The following is a 22,144-nucleotide window of genomic DNA, read 5'->3' as shown; positions in this document are numbered from 1 at the left end:
AAAGAAGTACAAGTAAATCGCTGCTTCACCTGAAAGGAGTGTTTGGGGCCTGGGATAGTGAGGAGAGAGGAGGTAAATGGGCAGGTATTACACCTCCTGCGATTGCAAGGGAAGGTGCCCTGGGACGGGGACGAGGTGGTGGGGGTAATGGAGGAGTGGACCAGGGTGTTGCGGAGGGAACGATCCCTTCGGAATGCTGACAGGGGAAGGGAGGGGAAGATGCGACTGGTAGTGGCATCACGCTGGAGGTGGCGAAAATGACGGAGGATGATCCTTTGGATATGGAGGCTGGTGGGATGAAAAGTGAGGACAAGGGGAACCCTGTCACGGTTCTGGGAGGGAGGGGAAGGGGTGAGGGTAGAGGTGCGGGGAATGGGTCGGACACGGTTGAGGGCCCTGTCAACCACAGTGGGGGGAAATCCTCGGTTGAGGAAAAAGGAGGTCATATCAGAAGCACCGTCATGGAAGGTAGCATCATCAGAGCAGATGCGTCGGAGACGGAGAAACTGGGAGAATGGAATGGAGTCCTTACAGGAGGTAGGGTGTGAAGAAGTGTAGTCGAGGTAGCTGTGGGAGTCAGTGGGCTTATAATGGATATTGGTAGACAACCTATCCCCAGAGATGGAGACAGAGAAGTCGAGGAAGGGAAGGGAAGTGTCAGAGATGGACCATGTAAAGGTGAGAGAAGGGTGGAAATTGGAAGCAAAGTTGATAAAGTTTTCGAGTTCGGGGCGGGAGCAGGAAACGGCACCGATACAGTCATCAATGTACCGGAAAAAGAGTTGGGGGAGGGGGCCTGAGTAGGACTGGAACAAAGAATGCTCGACATATCCCACAAAAAGACAGGCATAACTAGGACCCATGCGGGTACCCATAGCGACACCTTTTACTTGAAGGAAGTGCGTGGAGTTGAAGGAGAAGTTGTTCAATGTGAGAACAAGTTCAGCCAGGCGGAGGAGGGTGGTGGTGGATGGGGACTGGTTGGGCCTCTGTTCCAGGAAGAAGCGGAGAGCCCTCAAACCATCCTGGTGGGGGATGGAGGTGTAGAGCGATTGGACGTCCATAGTGAAGAGGAGGCGGTTGGGACCAGGAAACTGGAAATTGTCAAAATGACGTAGGGCGTCAGAAGAGTCACGGATGTAGGTGGGAAGAGACTGCACCAGCGGAGAAAAGATAGAGTCTAGATAGGAAGAAATAAGTTCAGTTGGGCAGGAGCAGGCTGACACAATGGGTCTGCCGGGACAGTCCCGTTTGTGGATTTTGGGAAGGAGATAGAAGCGGGCTGTCCGGGGTTGCGGGACTATGAGGTTGGAAGCTGTAGAGGGAAGATCTCCAGAGGAGATGAGGTCAGTGACAGTTACTTTCATTTTTAGTCATTTTTAGTTATTTTTTCTTCCTTTTTTTTGCATTCCTTTTTACATTTTTTGCATTTATTTCATTTCATCTTAGTTTGTTCAGTTTGCTTACCCACTGTTTTTTTCAGGTTGTTTTTCTTCAGGTTTGCACTTGCTGCTGTTCAATATTCAGTATATTCACACCTAATCTGTACTAATGCTTTGTCTTTCAAAACACCATTAACATATTGTTTGCCTTTGCTCTGTGATCTACACTCAGTGCTATGCGCCGCCATATGCACACACTGGACCTCTCTCTCCAGCAGCACCGTCTCACCTTATCTCAAATCTGTTCTACTCCGCAGTTTCATCTCATCTTACGTCTCATCCGACGCATTAACAAAAAACTTTTTTTCTTCCTTTCAGGTGTTAAGGAACGCAAGCTCCAGCAGCTGATGGGGACTAATGCCCCTCCAGATCCTCCTTCCGCTTCACTTCCCTCTGACCCCACCCCTTCTGATCTGAACCCTTGCCGTGTATTCACTATACCCTCTGACCTCCCCCTCTCTGATGCTGAGCGTTCTGTACTCAGCAAAGGACTCAGTTTTATCCCCTTACGCCCCCACCTCAATGAATTTCGCGCTCGGCATGACGTTGAGCTCTTCTTCCGTCGCCTCCGCCTCCGGGCTCACTTCTTTGACCAGGAGTCCTCCCCCCGACCAGCAGACCCATTCACCCGCCTCCAGTATTCTCCCTCTACCTGGACCCCTCACCCTGGCCTCTTACCCGCTCTTGATCTCTTCATTGAAAACTGTCGGCGAGACATTGGTCGTCTCAATTTCTCTGCCCCCCTCACTCACTCTAACCTGTCCCCCTCTGAACTTGAGGCACTCCGTTCTCTCAGGTCTAACCCCGACATGGTCATCAAACCTGCAGACAAGGGTGGTGCTGTTGTTGTATGGCGTACCGACCTCTACCTTGCAGAAGCTCAACGCCAACTCACAGACACCTCTTCCTACCTCCCTCTGGACCATGACCCCACCACCGAACATCAAGCCACCGTCCAAAGGACTGTCACTGACCTCATCTCCTCTGGAGATCTTCCCTCTACAGCTTCCAACCTCATAGTCCCGCAACCCCGGACAGCCCGCTTCTATCTCCTTCCCAAAATCCACAAACGGGACTGTCCCGGCAGACCCATTGTGTCAGCCTGCTCCTGCCCAACTGAACTTATTTCTTCCTATCTAGACTCTATCTTTTCTCCGCTGGTGCAGTCTCTTCCCACCTACATCCGTGACTCTTCTGACGCCCTACGTCATTTTGACAATTTCCAGTTTCCTGGTCCCAACCGCCTCCTCTTCACTATGGACGTCCAATCGCTCTACACCTCCATCCCCCACCAGGATGGTTTGAGGGCTCTCCGCTTCTTCCTGGAACAGAGGCCCAACCAGTCCCCATCCACCACCACCCTCCTCCGCCTGGCTGAACTTGTTCTCACATTGAACAACTTCTCCTTCAACTCCACGCACTTCCTTCAAGTAAAAGGTGTCGCTATGGGTACCCGCATGGGTCCTAGTTATGCCTGTCTTTTTGTGGGATATGTCGAGCATTCTTTGTTCCAGTCCTACTCAGGCCCCCTCCCCCAACTCTTTTTCCGGTACATTGATGACTGTATCGGTGCCGTTTCCTGCTCCCGCCCCGAACTCGAAAACTTTATCAACTTTGCTTCCAATTTCCACCCTTCTCTCACCTTTACATGGTCCATCTCTGACACTTCCCTTCCCTTCCTCGACTTCTCTGTCTCCATCTCTGGGGATAGGTTGTCTACCAATATCCATTATAAGCCCACTGACTCCCACAGCTACCTCGACTACACTTCTTCACACCCTACCTCCTGTAAGGACTCCATTCCATTCTCCCAGTTTCTCCGTCTCCGACGCATCTGCTCTGATGATGCTACCTTCCATGACGGTGCTTCTGATATGACCTCCTTTTTCCTCAACCGAGGATTTCCCCCCACTGTGGTTGACAGGGCCCTCAACCGTGTCCGACCCATTCCCCGCACCTCTACCCTCACCCCTTCCCCTCCCTCCCAGAACCGTGACAGGGTTCCCCTTGTCCTCACTTTTCATCCCACCAGCCTCCATATCCAAAGGATCATCCTCCGTCATTTTCGCCACCTCCAGCGTGATGCCACTACCAGTCGCATCTTCCCCTCCCTTCCCCTGTCAGCATTCCGAAGGGATCGTTCCCTCCGCAACACCCTGGTCCACTCCTCCATTACCCCCACCACCTCGTCCCCGTCCCAGGGCACCTTCCCTTGCAATCGCAGGAGGTGTAATACCTGCCCATTTACCTCCTCTCTCCTCACTATCCCAGGCCCCAAACACTCCTTTCAGGTGAAGCAGCGATTTACTTGTACTTCTTTCAATGTAGTATACTGTATTCGCTGCTCACAGTGTGGTCTCCTCTACATTGGGGAGACCAAGCGCAGACTGGGTGACCGCTTTGCGGAACATCTCCGCTCAGTCCGCAAGCAGGACCCTGAGCTTCCGGTTGCTTGCCATTTCAACACTCCCCCCTGCTCTCATGCTCACATCTCTGTCCTGGGATTGCTGCAGTGTTCCAGTGAACATCAACGCAAGCTCGAGGAACAGCATCTCATCTACCGATTAGGCACACTACAGCCTGCCGGACTGAACATTGAGTTCAATAATTTCAGAGCATGACAGCCCCCCACTTTACTTTCATTTTTAGTCATTTTTAGTTATTTTTTCTTCCTTTTTTTTGCATTCCTTTTTACATTTTTTGCATTTATTTCATTTCATCTTAGTTTGTTCAGTTTGCTTACCCACTGTTTTTTTCAGGTTGTTTTTCTTCAGGTTTGCACTTGCTGCTGTTCAATATTCAGTATATTCACACCTAATCTGTACTAATGCTTTGTCTTTCAAAACACCATTAACATATTGTTTGCCTTTGCTCTGTGACCTTTTGGTCAGCTATGTGGCCTGGTCCAATCTGCACCTTCTCCTTTGTTATCTCTTGCCCAACCCCCACCTCACTTGTTTATAATCTGTGACTTTTCTAATATTTGTCAGTTCCGAAGAAGGGTCACTGACCCGAAACGTTAACTCTGCTTCTCTTTCCACAGATGCTGCCAGACCTGCTGAGTGAATCCAGCATTTCTTGTTTTTGTGTCACAAATATTCACTGTTAGCCCACTGGTTCCCACAGCCACCTCAACTACACTTCCTCACACCCTAATAACTGTGGGGATTCCATTCCAGTCTCCCAGTTTCTCTGTCTCCGTCGCAATCTTCCATACCAGTGCTTCTGATAAGTCTTCCTTTTTCATTAATTGAAGATTCCCCCCATTGTGATTGATAGGGCCCTCGACCATGTCCAACTCATTTCCCACACTTCTCCTCTCACCCCTTTCCTTCCCTCCCAGAACCACAATAGGGCTCCCCTCAACCTCAGCTTCCGTCCCACTAGCATTCGTATTCAACGGATCATCCTCTGCCATTTCTGCCATCTCCTGCATGATGCCACCATCAAACACATCCTCCCCTCCCCTCTCCTTTCAGCATTTCGAATGGACTGTTCCCTCCATGGAATGCTGGCCCACTCCTCAATCACCCCTAACACCCCGTCTCTTTCCCACAGCAATTTTCCATGCAAGTGCAGATGCTACACTTGCCTTTTTACCTCCTCCCTCCTCACTGTCCAAGGCCCCAACACTCCTTCCAGGTGAAACAGTGATTTACATGCCCTTCTCTCAATTTAGTATACTGTATTTGCTGCTCACAATGCGCTCTGCTCTGCATTCGGGAGACCAAATTCAGATTGAGTGACTGTTTTGCGAAACACCTCTGTTCAGTCCGCAAGCGTGACACTGAGCTTCCGGTGACCTGCCACTTCACTTCTCCGCCTTGGTCCCACATTGACATCTCTGTGCTTGGCCTACTGCAGTGTTCCAATGAAGCTCAATGAAAGCTCGGGGAACAACACCTCATACTTCAATTAGGCACTTTACAGCCTTCTGGACTCAATAGGGAGTTCAACAATTTAAGACTCTTAATTTAATCTCTGCCCCCATTTTGTTTCCTTTCCTTTGCATGTTTCGGTCTTAATCTTGATTTCTCTTGTTTTGGTTTTGGATGGCAGCTGTTCATTATTCTGCATTCACACCTCCTCTGGACACATCTTTTGTCTCTTTACTTGGCCCATTAATGCTCCCTTTGGCTCTGTCCCACCAACTATTTTGTCCTTTAATGTTTCCTAGCTACTGCCTTGTCACAGACCTTCCCTTTTGTTCTTTCTCCATCCTCCGCCATTTGACCTACTTAAAATCTATTACATTTCTAACTTCTCCCAGTTCTGATGAAGGGTCATTGATCTGTAACGTTAACTCTGTTTCTCTCTTCACAGATGCTGCGAGACCTGCTGAGTATTTCCAGCATTTTCTGCTTTTATTATTGAAATACTAGGTTTTCTTGCAGGAAGTATAGAATATAAACGTCGAGACGTAATGATGAATCTGTATAAAATTTTAAGATGACCACGGTTGGAGTTGTGGCCTCTACACTATATTAGAATGCTGAGGTAATAGAGAGTGTACAGTGCAGATTCATTCGGATTTTGCCTGGTATGAGAAAACACAGAAACAAAAAGACTTGAAAAATTGGGGCAGTTCTCATTAGAACAGAGGAAAGTATAATGTAATTTGATAGAGATGCTCAAAATGAGGAAGGATTGGGACAGAGTAAATAGAAAATGACTGTATCTAGTAATTAAGGCAGCTACAATAAGGGGATAGAGATATAAGATTAAATGCAACAGATTTAAGACAGATAGCAGTAGAAATAGCCTTACAGAGAGGCTGTGAAATGCACAACAGGAGTTAGTGATTGAAGAAACAACAATGGCAAACCCTGCAAAGTCCTCCTGACTAACATCTGGGGGCTTGTGCCAAAATTGGGAGAGCTGTCCCACAGCCTGACAGCAACAGTCTGTCCCAATCCTTCCTCACTTTGAGCATCTCTATCAAATTAACTTATAATTTCCTCTGTTCTGATGAGAACAGCCCCAATTTTTCTGAAGAAGGGTCTCTGACCTGAAACGTTAACTCTGCTTCTCTCTGCACAGATGCTGCCAGATCTGCTGAGTATTTCCAGCATTTCTTATTTTTGTTCCCAATTTTTCAAGATTTTTTTTGTTTTTGTATTTGCTCAAACCAGGCAGAATCCAAATGAATCTGCACTGTACACTCTCTATTACCTCAACATTCTATTATAGTGTAGAGCCCACAACTCCAAACATGGTCTTCTTAAATTTTTATACATTGCATCTCAACGGAATCATACTTTGCAGACACCACCATCATCATCACTGGGTATGTCCTGTCGCATTGGCAGGACAGACCCACTAGAGGTGGCGGCAAAGTGGCATGCTTTTGGGAGGGAGTTTCCGTGCAAGTTCTCAACATTGACTCTGGACCCCATGAAGTCTCATGGCATCAGGTCAAACAAGGAAACGTCCTGCTGATTAACACCTACCGCCAGAAACTGGTCTCCCCCCCCCCACCCCCGCCCCCCAATGCCCTTGGCTGATGAATCAGTGCTTCTCTATGTTGAACACCAATTGGAAGAAGCACTGAGGGCAGCAACGGCACAGAATGTACTCTGGGTGGTAGACTTCAATGCTCATCACCAAGAGTGGCTCTGTAGCACCATTACTGACCGAGCTGGCCAAGTCCCTACAGGACACAGTTGCTCGACTGGGTCTGCGGCAGATGGCGAGGGAACCAAGAGGGAAAAACCTACTTGATATCGTTCTCACCAATCTACCCGTCGCAGATGCATCTGTCCATGACAGTTTGGTAGGGGTGACCATCACACAGTCCTTGTGGAGAAGAAGTAGCTACACCAACAGTGCTGTTAGGAAGGCAGTTCCAGGGTTTTGACCCACCAACTGTGAAGGAACGGTGATATAGTTCCAAGTCAGGATGGTGTGTGGTTTAGAGGGGAACCTGCAGCTGGTGGTGTTCCCATGCATCTGCTGCCCTTGTCCTTCCAGGTAGTGGAGGTCACACGTTTGGAAGGTGCTGGCGAAGGAGCCTTGGTGAGTTGCTGCAGTGCATCTTGTAGATGGTACACACTGCTGCTACTGTGCGTCAGTAGTGAAGGGAGTGAATGTTGAAGGTGGTGGATGTGGGCTGCTTTGTCCTGGATGGTGTTGAGCTTCTTGAGTGTTGCTGGAGCTGCATGAATCCAGGCAAGAGGAGAGTATTCCATCACACTCCTGACTTGTGTCTTATGGATGGTGGTCAGGCATTGGGGAGTCAGGAGGTGAGTTACTCGCCGCAGAATTCACAGCCTCTCACCTGCTATTGTAGCCACAGTATTTATGTGGCTGGTTCAGTTCAGTTTGTGGTCAATGGTAGCCCCTAGGATGTTGACCGTGGGGGATTCAGCGATGGTAATGTCATTGAACATCAAGCGGAGATGGTTAGATTCTCTCTTGTTTGAGATGGTCATTGCCTGGCATTTGTGTGGCACGAATGTTACTTGCCGCTTATCAGCCCAAGCCTGATGTTGTCCAGATCTTGCTGCATTTGGACACGGTCTGCTTCAGTATGAGGAGTCATGGGTGGTACTGAACATTGTGCAATCATCAGCGAGCATCCCCACTTCTGACCTTATGATGGAGGTAAGGTCATTGATGAAGCAGCTGAAGATGGTTGGGTCAAGGACACTACCCTGAGGAGCCCGTTCAGTGATGTCCTGGGACTGAGACGATTGACCTCCAACAACCACAACCATCTTCCTTTGTGCTAGGTATGAGTCCAACCAGCGGAGAGCTTTCCCCCTGATTCCCATTGACTCCAGTCTTGCTAGGGCTTCTTGATGCCATACTCGGTCAAATGCTGCCTTGATATCAAGGGCAGTCACTCTCACCTCACCTCTGGAGTTGAGCTCTTTTGTCCATGTTTGGACCAAGTCTGTAATGAGATCAGGAGCTGAATGGCCCTGGTGGAACCCAAACTGAGCAGCTTATTGCTGAGCAAGTGCCGCTTGATAGCACTGTCGATGACCCCTTCCATCCCTTTGCTGATGATCGAGAGTAGAGTGATGGGGTTGTAATTGTCCGGGTTGGATTTGTCCTGTTTTTTGTGTACAGGACATATGTGGATAATTTTCCACATTGCCTGGAACAGCTTGGCTGGGACGCGGCTAGTTATGGAGCACAAGTCTTCAGTACTATTGCCGGAATATTGTCAGGGCCCATAAGCCTTTGCAGTATCCAATGCCTTCAGACTTTTAGACCCTAGTGCGGCCTCAGCTGGAGTATTGCGTCCAGTTCTGGGCGCCACACTTTAGGAAAGACTTAAGGGCATTGGAGAGAGTACAGAAAAGATTTACAAGAATGGTTTCAGTGATGAGGAACTTCAGTTATGCAGATAGATTGGAGAAGTTAGGACTGTTTTCCTTGAAGAGAAGGCTGAGAGGTGATTTGATAGAGGTGTTCAAAATCATGAATGGTCTGAACAGAGTACAGAGAAACTGTTCCCACTCATGAAAGGATCGAGAATGAGAGGGCACAGATTTAAAGTATTTGGTAAGAGAAGCAAAAGTGACATGAGGAAAAACTTTTTCAACCCGGGAGTGGTTAAGCTCTGGAATGCACTGCCTGACAGTGTGGTGGAGGCAGGTTTAATTGAAACATTCAAAAGGGAATTAGATTGTTATATGAAAAGGAAGAATGTGCAGGGATACAGGGAGAAGGCGGGGGAATGGAGCTGACTGAATTGCTCTAACCGAGAGCCGGTGAGGACTCAATGGGCCAAATGGCTTCCTTCTGCACTATAACAATTCTGTGATTCAGTCGTTTCTTGGTATCATGTGGAGTGAATCAAATTGGCTGAAGACTGGCATCTGTGATGCTGGGGACCTCAGGAGAAGGCCAAGATGGATCATCCACTTGGCATTTCTGGCTGAAGATGGATGCAAATGCTTCAGTCTTTTCTTTTGCACTGATGCGCTGGGCTCCCCCATCGTTGAGGCTGGGGATATTTGTGCAGCCTCCTCCTCTTCCTCTCAGTTGTTTAATTGCCTACCACCATTCACGACTGGATGTGGCAGGACTGCAGAGCTCAGATTTCATACGATGCTTGTGGGATCGCTTAGCTCTGTCTATCGCATGCTGCTTCCGTTGTTTGGCATGCAAGTAGTCCTGTGTTGTAGTTTAACCAGGCTGACACTCATTTTTAGGTATGCCTGGTACTGCTCCTGGCATGCCCTCCTGCACTCTTCACTGAACCAGGGTTGGTCCTCCAGCTTGATGGTAAGGGAAGAGTGTGGGATATACTAAGCCATGAGGTTACAGATTGTGGTTGAATACAATTCTGCTGCTGCTGATGGCCCACAGCGCCTCATGGATTCCCAGTTTTGAGTTGCTAGATCTGTTCGAAATCTATCCCGTTTAGCACAGTGGTAGTGCCACACAATACGATGGTTGGTGTCCTCAATGTGAAGACGGACTTCATCTCCACAAGGACTGTGCAGTGGTCACTCCTACTAATACTGTCATGGACAGAGGCATCTGCAATAGGTAGATTGGTGAGGACGAGCTCAACTATGATTTTCCCTCTTGTTGGTTCCCTCAGACCCAGTCTAGCAGCTATGTCCTTTAGAACACGGCCAGCTCGGTCAGTAGTGGTGCTACTGAGCCACTCTTGGTGACGGACATTGGAGTCTCCACCCAGAGTATATTTTGTGCTCTTGCTACCCTCAGTGCTTCTTCTAAGTGCTGTTCAACATGGACAAGCACTGAGTCATTCACCAAGGAGGGGCAGTGGGTGGTAATCAGCAGGAGGTTTCCTTGCCCATGTCTGACCCGATGCCATGAGACTTCATGGGGTCTGGAGTCAATGTTGAGGAACTCCCAGGGCATCTCTCTCCCGACTGTATACCACTGTGCCGCCACCTCTGGTGGGACAGGACATACCCAGGGATGGTGATGGTGGTGTCTGGTATGATTCGGTGAGAATAACTATGTCAGGCTGTTGCTTCACTAAGTTGTGGGTCAGTTCTTATTTTGGCACACATATTAGTGAGCAGGGCTTTGCAGGGTCAACTGGGAAGGGCGTGGCTTGGTCATTTCCAGTGTCTCGGTCAATTTTGGGTGGCCCATCCAGTTTTATTGTTATTCCACCTTTCTGTAGCGCTTTGATACAACTGAGTGGCTTCCTAAACCATTTCAGAGGACAGTTAAGAGTCAACCACACATAGACCAGATCGGGTAAGGACGGCAGATTTCCTTCCCCGAAGGACATTAGTGAACTAATTGGTTTTTACACAATCCGGTAGTTTCCTGTTGATCATGACTGAGATTAGCTTTTTATTCCAGATTTTATTATTTCATTAAAGTTATATTCCCTCAGCTGCCATGGTTTAATTTGAACTCCTATCTCCAGAATATTAGCCCAAGCCTCTGGATTACTATAATAAAAGCAAAATACTGCGGATGCTGGAAATCTGAAACAAAAACAAGAAATGCTGGATTCACTCAGCAGGTCTGGCAGCATCTGTGGAAAGAGAAGCAGAGTTAACGTTTCGGGTCAGTGACCCTTCTTCGAAGAAGGGTCACTGACCCGAAACGTTAACTCTGCTTCTCTTTCCACAGATGCTGCCAGACCTGCTGAGTGAATCCAGCATTTCTTGTTTTTGCCTCTGGATTACTAGTCCAGTAACATTACCACTATGCTAACATTCCCAATCTTGGACAGGATACAAGAAAAACCCTGTGAAGTCGCAATCAATCCTTCTCTTACTTCTAACCTCAATCTCTCTCTGTTGCATCCTTTCTTTCTTTTTCTTTAGTGCTATTTTGCTTTGCGCTTCTCTGAACTTCCCTTTCCTGTTTCTAGCAAGTTCCAAGTACATTTTGCCCTCCAAATTCTTCATCCTCCCTGCGTTCTGTCTGCGTTGAAAGCAAGACTCATTATACCATTTCCTACTGAAACTCATTCGTTCCCAAGATCTCAAAAATATGGAGCTCAAAATCACTCAGCATTCCTTTCCTCCTATAATCTAGAGCCATTTAAATCCTAAGCTTGGTGTCCCCCAAGCACTGAGACTTGATTTATCTATCTTACTCTTTTCAACATCAGTGGTACTTTAGATTTCTCGATATAAGAAATCTAATCACTCTTATTAAGCAAACGGGAATAAAAGGAAGACGGAACAAATGTCCCTTGATGGTAAATTCTTCAATAGTAGGGTTGTCCATTAAATGGCATTAGTAAAGTATAAAAGGACAACCCCATGTTAATTATATGGTGTAACGGACAAGTATGATACTGATATTCTTCCATATAATGCTGATCATCAGTTCCCTTTGCAGGGAAGTTACCTGTTGTAGAAGCTCTGGGTTCTGCTGCATGGTGCATAGTAATCGCTCCCCTTCTTGTGCCACCTGCCTTTGTCTCAGAGATTTTTTGTTGCTTTTTGCCAGCTGCTTGAAGAGGTATGTGACAACATAATCCAAACTTGCACAGCAAGCAGATGAGATCTCCGTATCTGCAAGAAAGATTGAGAATGAATGACCTGCAGGAATCTAGGCCTTTTAAAAACTTTTTTTTTTGCAGATTGGTCTCCTTCCTTAGGGGGTAAATATGACTATGTCTGGGGTCGGGGAAAGAGTGTCAGGGTACATAAGAAGTAAGCGCAGGAGTTGGAGTAGGCCATTTGACCCCTTGAGCCTGCTCCGCCATTCGATAAGATCATGGCTGATTGGATTGTGGCCTCAACTCCACTTTCCTGCCTGCCACCCATAACCCTTGACTCCCTTGTTGAGCAAAAATTTGTCGAACTCAGTCTTTATTACATTCAATGACTCAGCCTCCACTGCTCTCTGGGGTAGAGAATTCCAAAGATTAACGACCCTCTGAGAGAAGAAATTCCTCCTGATCTCTGTCTGAAACGGGAGACCGCTTATTCAAAAACTGTGTCACCTAGTTCTAGATTCCCCAACAAGGGGAAACATCCTCTCAGTATCTATCCTGTCAAGCCTCCTCAGTTCACCTCTCATTACCTTGTGAACTTTCTCTGAAATGCCACCAATGCAGGTATAGCCCTCCTTAAATAAGGAGACCAAAACTGTACTCTAAGTTTGGTCTCACCAACACCAGTTGTAGCAAGACTTCATTTTTTTTATACTCCATTCCCCTTACAATAAAGGCCAACATTCCATTTGCCTTCCTAATTCCTTGCTTTATCTGTATGCTAACTTTTTCTGATTCATGTCCAAGTACACCAGATCCCCCTGTACCACAGCATTCTGTAGTTTCCCACCATTTAAATAATATTTTGCTTTTCTATTCTTCCTACCAAAGTGGATAACCTCACATTTTCCCACATTATACTCCATCTGCCAAATTTTTGCTCATTCACTTAACCTATCTATATCCCTTTGCTGAATCTTTGTGTCCTCCTCAAAACTTGCTTTCCCATCTATGATTGTATCGTCAACAAAAGTGGCTACAATACACTCTGTCCCTTCATCCAAACCATTAAGGTAGATAAATAGTTCAGGCCCCAGCACTGATCCCTGTGGCACTCCACAAGTTACAGTTTGCCGACCTGAAAATTACCCATTTATCCCTGTTAGTTAGCCAATCCTCTATCCATGCTAATATATTCCTCCCAGCACTATGAGCTCTTATCTTGTGTAGTCACCTTTTATGTGGCACCTTATCGAATGCCTTTTGGAAATCCAAATGCACTACATCTACTGGTTCCCATTTATCCACCTTGCTTGTTATATCCTCAAAGAACTGTAACAAATTTATCAAACATGATTTCCCTTTCATTAAACCATGTTGAATTTGCTTGATTGTATTATGACTTTCCAAATGTCCTGCTACTACTTTCTCAATAATGGATTCCAGCATTTTCCCAATGACAGATGTTAGGCTAACTGGCCTATAGTTTCCTGCTTTCTGCCTCCTCCTTTTCTTGAATAGAGGCATTACATATGTGGTTTTCCGATCTGCTGGGACCTTTCCAGAATCTAGGGAATTTCGGAAGATTACAACCAGTGCATCAACTATCTCTGAAGCCACTTCTTTTTTGACCCTAGGATGCAAGCCATCAGGTCCAAGGGACTTGTCAGACTTTAGTGCCATCAGTTTTCCTAGAACTTTTTCTGTAGTGATCATGATTGCTTTAAGTTTCTTCCTCTCTTTTGCCCCCTGATTTTCTACTATTCTTGGGATGCTTTCTGTGTCTTCTACTGTGAAGACAGGTACAAAATACTTGCTCAAAGTCTCTGCCATTTCCTTGTTTCCCATTATTAATTCCCCAGTCTCATCCTCTAAGGGACCAACCTGTACTTTAGCCGCTCTCTTCCTTTTTATAGATTTGTAGAAGCTCTTATTGTCTGTTTTTATATTTTTTGATTGTTTACTCTCATATTCTAATTTCTCCCTTTTTATTTTTTTTAGTCATCCTCCAATGGTTTCTAAAATTTTCCCAATCATCTGGCCTATCACTAATCTTCGCAGCATTATACACCTTTTCTTTCAATTTAATTCCATCCTTAAATTTCTTAGCTAGCCACAGATGGTTCATTCTTCTCGTGGAGTCTTTCTCAATGGAATATACCTTGTTGAGAGTTATGAAATATCTCCTGAAATGTCTGCTACTGCTGATCTACCGTCTTACCTTTTAAACTATTCTCCCAGTCCACTTTAGACAACTCCATCTCCAGACCTTTGGAATTGCCTTTATTTAAGTTTAAGACACTAGTTTCAGACCCAAGCTTCTCACCCTCAAACTGAATATGAAATTCTATAATGTAATGATCACTCTTCCCTAGAGGATCCTTTACTATGAGAACATCAATTAATCCTGTCTCATTATACATTACCAGGTCTAAAATAGCCTGTTGCCTGGTTGGGGCCACAGTAGATTGTTTTAAGATACAGTCCGAAATACACTCGATGAACTTGTTCTCAAGGCTACCTTTGCCAATTTGATTTGTCCAATCTTTATGAAGAGTGAAGTCCCCCCTGCTTATTGCCTTAGCAGAGCTACCCCACCTCCTTTTCCTTTCTTCCTATACTTGCAAAAATTACACATATCCTAAAATATTTAGTTCCCAGCCATGGTCACCTTGCAACCACATTCTCTGTAATGGCTATCAGAACATACCCATTTATTTCTGTTTGTGCTACCAATTCATCCATCATGTTACAAATGCTGCGTGCATTCAGATAAAGATAATTTTGTCTTTTTACCATATTTCCCTACTCTGATTGATTTGCTGGTGCACTCTTATGTTTGTTCGCTCTGTCCCTTCTTGTCACACTTTGCTTAGCATTACCCATATCGTTACCCCGCACTATTGCCTTGTCATTCCTTTCTAGCTTCCTAAATGTCTCCTCACCAGAATCCTAACCACCCCCCCCCCACCATTATTTAGTTTAAAGCCCCCTCGAAAGCCTTAGCTATTCGATTTGCTAGGATACTGGTCTCAGTGCATTTCAAGTCAAGCCCATTCCAACGGAACAACTCCCTCTTTCCCGAGAAATGGTGCCACAGCTCCATGAATTAATACCCATTTCTTCGACACCAATCTTTGAGCAATGCACTCAACTCTCTGATCTGATTTATCCAACTTGCTCATGGCTCAGATAGTAGTCCAGAAAACCTTTGTAGTTCTGCTTTTTAATTTAGCCCCTAGCCACTAATACTCCCTTAGCATTACCTCTTTCTTAGTCCTAACTATGTCGTAGGTACCTGCATGGGCTACAATAACTGAATCCTTCCTCTCCCACTCCATGTTCCTCTCCAGCCTTCAGATGTCTTTAATCCTGGCACCGGGCAGGCAAAACAGCCTTAGGGACTCACACTCTCGACTGCAGAGAAGAGCAGCTATCCCCCTAATTATACTGTCCTCTACTATTACATTATATTTTACTCTCCCAACTTGAATGGCCTTCTATACCATGGTTCCACAATGTGGTCAGTTTACTCATCCTCCCTGCAGTCCCTGCTCTTGTCCACACAGGGTGCAAGAACCTTGTACCTGTTGGACAAGTGCAAGAGCTTAGCCTCCTCCAGTGCAAGCTTCTGGATCCCCATACCTGACTCACCCATAGTCATACCCTCCTGTCCCTGACCATGGAGCAAATCTGAAGTACTTAACCTAAGAGGTGTGACTGCCTCCTGGAACAAAGTGTCCAGGTAACTTTCTCCCTCCCTGATGCATCACTGTGTCTGAAGCTCGGACTCCAGCTAAGGGATGTGGGAATGAGCAGGCTGATGCTGGAGATGCAATGGAATTGGAGTTTTTGCCCACCTGTCCCAGACTAATTAGGTGTCCTCCCACTGACCCCACAAACTCCAACGGGCTCAGTGTGATTGCTGGGATCACAACTGTAGGACTTTGGGGCCCGAACATTACATGGCAATTGTAGAGCAGCAGAGTAGTACATTCGAGGAGGGCTATCCTAGCTGCTTCTTTTTATGAACTTCAGTTGTTTACCATGTAGCCTCAGGTCACATATAACAATGACAACACAGAACACCAAATTCAAGAGGACTTTACTGAAGACACCAATTTTGTTTCTCACTGTAAGATAGTAAATTCAATTAACACAGCCTGTTACCCTGTAATCAGTAGTTAATAAGTGCAGACATTTAAAAACATTGACACTTAATTCATTGAAATGTGAATTCTTATTGAAACAGAACATTTTCTACACATTTTCCAGTAAATATTTTGTATGTCAGAAGATTTTAGAAACATTGAAACATTGAAAAATAGGAGCAGGCGTAGGCCATTCAGCCCTTCGATACGATCATGACTGATCATCCAAACTCAGTAACCTGTTCCCGCTTCCTCCACATATCCCTTGATCCCATTAGCCCTAAGAACTATATCTAACTCTTTCTTGAATATATTTAATGATTTGGCCTGAACTGCTTTCTGTGGTAGGGAAGTCCACAGGTTCACCACTCTCTGGGTGAAGAAATCTCTCCTCATATCAGTCCTAAATGGCTTACCCCTTACCCTTAGACTTTGACCCCTGGTCCTGGACTCCCCTGCCATTGGGAACATCCTTCCTGCATCTAGTCTGTCCAGTCCTGTTAGAATTTTGTAGGTTTCTATGAGATCCCCCCTCATTCTTCTAAACTCTAGTGAATACAAGCCTAATCGACCCAATCTCTCTTCATACGTCAGTCCTGCCATCCCAGGAATCAGTCTGGTGAACCTTCGCTGCACTCTCTCCATAGCAAGAACATCCTTCCTCGGATAAGGAGACCAAAACTGCACACAATACTTCAGATGTGGTCTCACCAAGGCCTTGTATAATTGCAGTAAGATATCCTTGCTCCTGTACTCGAATCCCCTCGCTATGAAGGCCAACATACCAATCGCCTTCTTAACTGCCTGCTGCACCTGCATGCTTACTTTCAGCGATTGGTGCACAAGGACACCCAGGTCTCGCTGCACCTCCCCCTTTCCCAATCTATCGCCGTTCAGATAATAATCTGCCTTTCTGTTTTTGCCACCAAAGTAGATAACTTCACATTTATCCACATTATACTGCATCTGCCATGTATTTGTCCACTCACTCAACCTGTCCAAATCACACTGGAGCTTCTCTGTATCCTCCTCACAGCTCACATTCCTACCCAGCTTTGTGTCGTCTGCAAACTTGGATATATTACATTTAATTCCCTCATCTATATCACTAATATATATTGTGAATAGCTGTGGTCCTAGCACTGATCCCTGCGGTACCCCACTAGTCACTGCCTGCCACTCGGAAAAAGACCCGTTTATTTCTTCTCTTTGTTTCCAGTCTGCCAACCAGTTCTCTATCCATGTCAGTACCTTACCCCCAATCCCATGTGCTTTAATTTTGCATGCTAATCTCTTATGTGGGACCTTATCGAAAGCCTTCTGAAATACACCACATTTACTGGTGTAGATTTGTCAAGCATGATTTCCCTTTCGTAAATCCATGTTGACTTTGTCTGATCCTGTTATTGTTTGCCAAGTGCTCTGCTGTTACATCTTTTATAATGGACTCTAGCATTTTCCCCACTACTGATGTCAGTCTAACCAGTCTATAATTCCTTGTTTTCTCTCTGCCTCCTTTTTTAAATAGTGGGGTTACATTAGCTACCCTCCAATCTGTTGGAACTGTTCCAGAATCAATAGAATTTTGAAAAATGACGAGCAATGCATCTACTATTCTACGGCCATTTCCTAAAGTACTCTGGGATGTAGATTATCAGGCCCTGGGGATTTATCCACCTTCAATCCCATCAATTTCCCTAAATTTATTTCCCTACTAATACTGGTTTTGCACACCAGTAAGAAGTGGGCTCTCTGGAGTAGCAGACAGTGTATTCCTAGTATCAATTCCAGTTGCCTGTTCCATGCTCAACTTATTCCTGCTAGTGGTCCCCACTCTCCAGTACTCAGCATTTCACCTGCTGGTCCTCCTCACTATCTATCTCGCATTCATCACTCTCCCACTGATGCTCCTCACTCTCTTGTTGATGCTCCTCACACTTCCACTGCTCTTCACTGTAATTCTAGTGCTCCTCACTCTCACATTGGTGTTTTTCACTCTCATCCTGGTGCTCTTCACTCTTCCTCTCATATTCTTCACTCTCCCTCTCATGCTCCTAACAGTTATTCTGGTGCTCTTCTCTCTCCCACTGGATGCTCTTCCCTCTCATCCTGGTACTCTTCATTTTTTCTCTCATATTTCTCACTATCCCGGGAGGGAAACAATTTCTTGCAGCTCATAGCCAGAGCTGTGCTGGTCAGTACTGTCATGACGAGTCCATGTTTTCCAGTGATTTTTCTCAGTAAGCATTGATGAACTCCTCCAGGACACAACCAGTTACTGAGCATAGGATGCTCAATTTTCCCCTTGATTCAAAATTCTAACAGAAGCCATTCCTCCCTGTTTCGACATTCTCTATGCAATTACAAGGTTCCTAAAAAAAGAAACATACCCATCCCTTGGCCAGGAAACGTTCACCCCTTGGCCAACACCAATAAAAAAATGTCAATTGGCCAGGAGGTGGAAAAAAGAGGCCAAGGGCACTATTAGCAAGTCACAGACAACATGGTCCTCGGAGAACCTGGTAGTCTCTTTTACTGACTCTAATTACCTCAGGCCAATGGGAAGAGCAATCTAATATTACTTCCTAAAATACTTTGAACCCCTGAAACACATTTAATGCACATTTTGCCCCAGTGTTTCCTGTCCATTGCCTATATACATTCATAAAATAGTTAACCTTCATCCAACATGGAGGAGAATCCGTCTCAATTCCTTTGGGTTAAAGCGGGATATAAATCTGACAGGGTTTTGGCTTCCCATACTATCGTGAGAGTAAATGTTGGGGGTTGGGCAGGACTGGGGTAGCTCATGCCCCCCACAATAGTTGCTGTGCCAGCTCAGACACAAGAATGGTTGCGTCACTGAGGAAGACCAATGAGAGTAACCTGGTGAGAATCAGCACATTCAACACAGGAGGAGAAAGGTAAGAAAGTGGACATTGAGGCAAGAAAGTTAACCTCGAAGAAACTGAAGGCAGATTCTCCAAACTTGTATTAGTAGCAAGGTCAGGCTTTGAATACACTGGAACTGAAATAATAGATCACTGTGCTTTTTTGTTGTAAATGATAAGGCGTGAACAGGCCTGGCAAACATGTCCCCAAGAGTGCAAAGGTAATCGATAATATAACGTCTGTCTTGCTGGAGTGAGTTCATTACCAGAACTGTGCTTGGTGTCCTGCTTTACAATATTTGCAGTTAATCAGCATGTGCATCTCAGTGCCTTCGGACAGTTACAGTCCCTCAGTGCTGCTGGACCGCTGTTCTCCCTCTCCTCAGTGCTGCCGATCCCTCTCCCTCCCCTCAGTGCTGCCGATCCCTCTCCCTCCCCTCTGTGCAGCTGATCCCTCTCCCTCCCCTCAGGGCGGCTGAACCCTCTCCCTCCCCTCAGTGCTGCTGATCGCTCTCCCACCCCTCAGTGTGGCTGATCCCGCTCCCTCTCCTCAGTGTGGCTGATCCCTCTCCCACCCCTCAGTGTGGCTGATCCCTCTCACTCTCCTCAGTGTGGCTGATCCCTCTCCCTCCCCTCGGTGTGGCTGATCCCGCTCCCTCTCCTCAGTGTGGCTGATCCCTCTCACTCTCCTCAGTGTGGCTGATCCCTCTCCCTCCCCTCGGTGCTGCTGATCCCTCTCCCTCTCCTCAGTGTGGCTGATCCCTCTCCCTCCCCTCGGTGCTGATGATCCCTCTCCCTCTCCTCAGTGTGGCTGATCCCTCTCCCTCCCCTCGGTGCTGATGATCCCTCTCCTCAGTGTGGCTGATCCCTCTCCCTCCCCTCGGTGCTGATGATCCCTCTCCCTCTCCTCAGTGTGGCTGATCCCTCTCCCTCCCCTCAGTGCTGCTGATCCCGCTCCCTCCCCTCGGTGTGGCTGATCCCTCTGCCTCTCTTCAGAGCTGCTGATCCCTCTCCCTCCCCTCGGTGCTGCTGATCCATCTCCCTCTCCTCAGCTTGGCTGATCCCTCTCCGTCCCCTCACTGCTGCTGATCCCTCTCCCTCCCCTCAGTACGTCTGATCCCTCTCCCTCCCCTCAGTACGTCTGATTCCTCTCACCTCCCCTCAGTACGTCTGATTCCTCTCACCTCCCCTCAGTGTGGCTGATCCCTCTCCCTCCCCTCACTGCTGCTGATCCCTCTCCCTCCCCTCAGTGCAGCTGATCCCGCTCCCTCCCCTCAGTGTGGCTGATCCCTCTCCCTCCCCTCAGTGCAGCTGATCCCTCTCCCTCCCCTCAGTACGTCTGATTCCTCTCACCTCCCCTCAGTGTGGCTGATCCCTCTACCTCCCCTCAGTGTGGCTGATCCCTCTCCCTCCCCTCAGTGCAGCTGATCCCTCTCCCTCCCCTCAGTATGGCTGATCCCTTTCCCTCCCCTCAGTGCTGCTGATCCCTCTCCCTCCCTCGGTACTGCTGATCCCTCTCCCTCCCCTCAGTGCAGCTGATCCCTCTCCCTCCCCTCAGTGCTGTTGATCCCTGCCCCTCCCCTCAGTGCTGCTGATCTCTCTCCCTCCTCTCAATGCTGCTAATCCCTCAACCTCCCTCAGTGCTGCCAGTCCCTGCCTTCTCCCCTCTCCTGAGTGCTGTAGGGCCCTTGCTCTCTCTCTCTTTTCAGTGTTACCTGCCCCTTAATCTTCCCTGGCTCAATTCTGCCAGTCCCTTGCTGTCCAGCCCCCAACACTACCCCCCCCCCCGCCCCCACCCCCGAAAGTTGCCTGTCCCTTGCCCTCTCTGTCTCCTCAGTGTTGCCTGTCCCTTGCCCTCTCTGTCCCCTCAGTGTTGCCTGGCACTTGCCCTCTCCGCCCCCCTCAGTGTTGCCTGGCATTTGCCTTCTCTTCTTTCCTTCCTGACAGATGCCAGTAATCCACAAGAGGGCCAACACCTCCCACTTTCAACCTCCAGTTGTGTCAAACTCAGCTTTCCCCTCACCCCAGTGCTGCCAAGTTCCGGGACCATCCTTTAAGGTCTGCCAAAGACAATGGCCGTTCCCCACTACTGCTAATCACCCCTCCTGTTCTTATTACTGCTAAACACCAGTGGTTTTCCCATGCTCACCATAACTTTGGTGTAAGAGCCACAGAACGATGGCACAAACAGTGCTTATGAATTTACTAGTATTTCCAGAGCTCTTCCACTGAAGTTAGAGCTCGAGCAAGAGAACCCACTTGTGGGAAATCACTCCCAGATGCCAACCTCCAACGTTGCATTCCACCTTCCTGCGCCTCCTTAGCTTTCAGAATAGTAAAGCGGTAAAATAGACATATGGGTAAAGGAATATACTTCTTTCTTCTTTGGCCTCCTTACCTCGAGAGACAATGGGTAAGCGCCTGGACGTGATCAGTGGTGTGTGGAGCAGCGCCTGGAGTGGCTATAAAGGCCAATTCTAGAGTAACAGGCTCTTCCACAGGTGCTGCAGAAAAATTTGTTTGTCGGGGTGGTTACACAGTTGGCTCTCCCCTTGCGCTTCTGTCTTTTTTTCCTGCCAACTGCTAAGTCTCTTCGACTCGCCACAGGGGTGGCACAGTGGCGCAGTGGTTAGCACCGCAGCCTCACAGCTCCAGCGACCCGGGTTCAATTCTGGGTACTGCCTGTGTGGAGTTTGCAAGTTCTCCCTGTGTCTGCGTGGGTTTCCTCCGGGTGCTCCGGTTTCCTCCCACATGCCAAAGACTTGCAGGTTGATAGGTTAATTGGCCATTATAAATTGCCCCCAGTACAGGTAGGTGGTAGGGAAATATAGGGACAGGTGGGGATGTGGTAGGAATATGGGATTAGTATAAATGGGTGGTTGATGGTCGGCACAGACTTGGTGGGCCAAAGGGCCTGTTTCAGTGCTGTATCTCGAAAAACTAAAACTTTAGCCCCGCCTTTATGGCTGCCCGCCAGTTCTGGTGATCGCTGGCAACTGACTCCCACGACTTGTGATCAATGTCACAGGACTTCATGTCGCGTTTGCAAACGTCTTTAAAGCGGAGACATGGACGGCCGGTGGGTCTGATACCAGTGGCGAGCTCGCTGTACAATGTGTCTTTGGGGATCCTGCCATCTTCCATGCGGCTCACATGGCCAAGCCATCTCAAGCGCCGCTGACTCAGTCGTGTGTATAAGCTGGAGATGTTGGCCGCCTCGAGGACTTCTGTGTTGGAGATACGGTCCTGCCACCTGATGCC

At 47.3% G+C, this 22,144-nt stretch overlaps 1 protein-coding gene across 7 annotated transcripts in view; it reads right to left on the bottom strand.

Annotated features, from left to right (window-relative positions):
• The window catches only part of LOC137375763 (ran-binding protein 17-like), a 1,067,965-nt gene that overhangs the window by 174,791 nt on the left and 871,030 nt on the right, over nt 1-22,144 (bottom strand). For all 7 annotated transcript variants that reach the window (XM_068043152.1, XM_068043155.1, XM_068043154.1 and 4 more), the window contains one exon: nt 11,751-11,917. In XM_068043152.1, coding sequence (XP_067899253.1) covers nt 11,751-11,917 — 167 coding nt within the window. The remainder of the gene's footprint in view (nt 1-11,750; nt 11,918-22,144) is intronic.

The sequence above is a fragment of the Heterodontus francisci genome, chromosome 12, assembly GCF_036365525.1.
Source record: "Heterodontus francisci isolate sHetFra1 chromosome 12, sHetFra1.hap1, whole genome shotgun sequence".
Lineage (NCBI taxonomy): Eukaryota > Metazoa > Chordata > Chondrichthyes > Heterodontiformes > Heterodontidae > Heterodontus > Heterodontus francisci.
The sequence above is the reverse complement of the archived record's forward strand: the minus strand, read 5'-3'. Positions and strand labels throughout refer to the sequence as shown.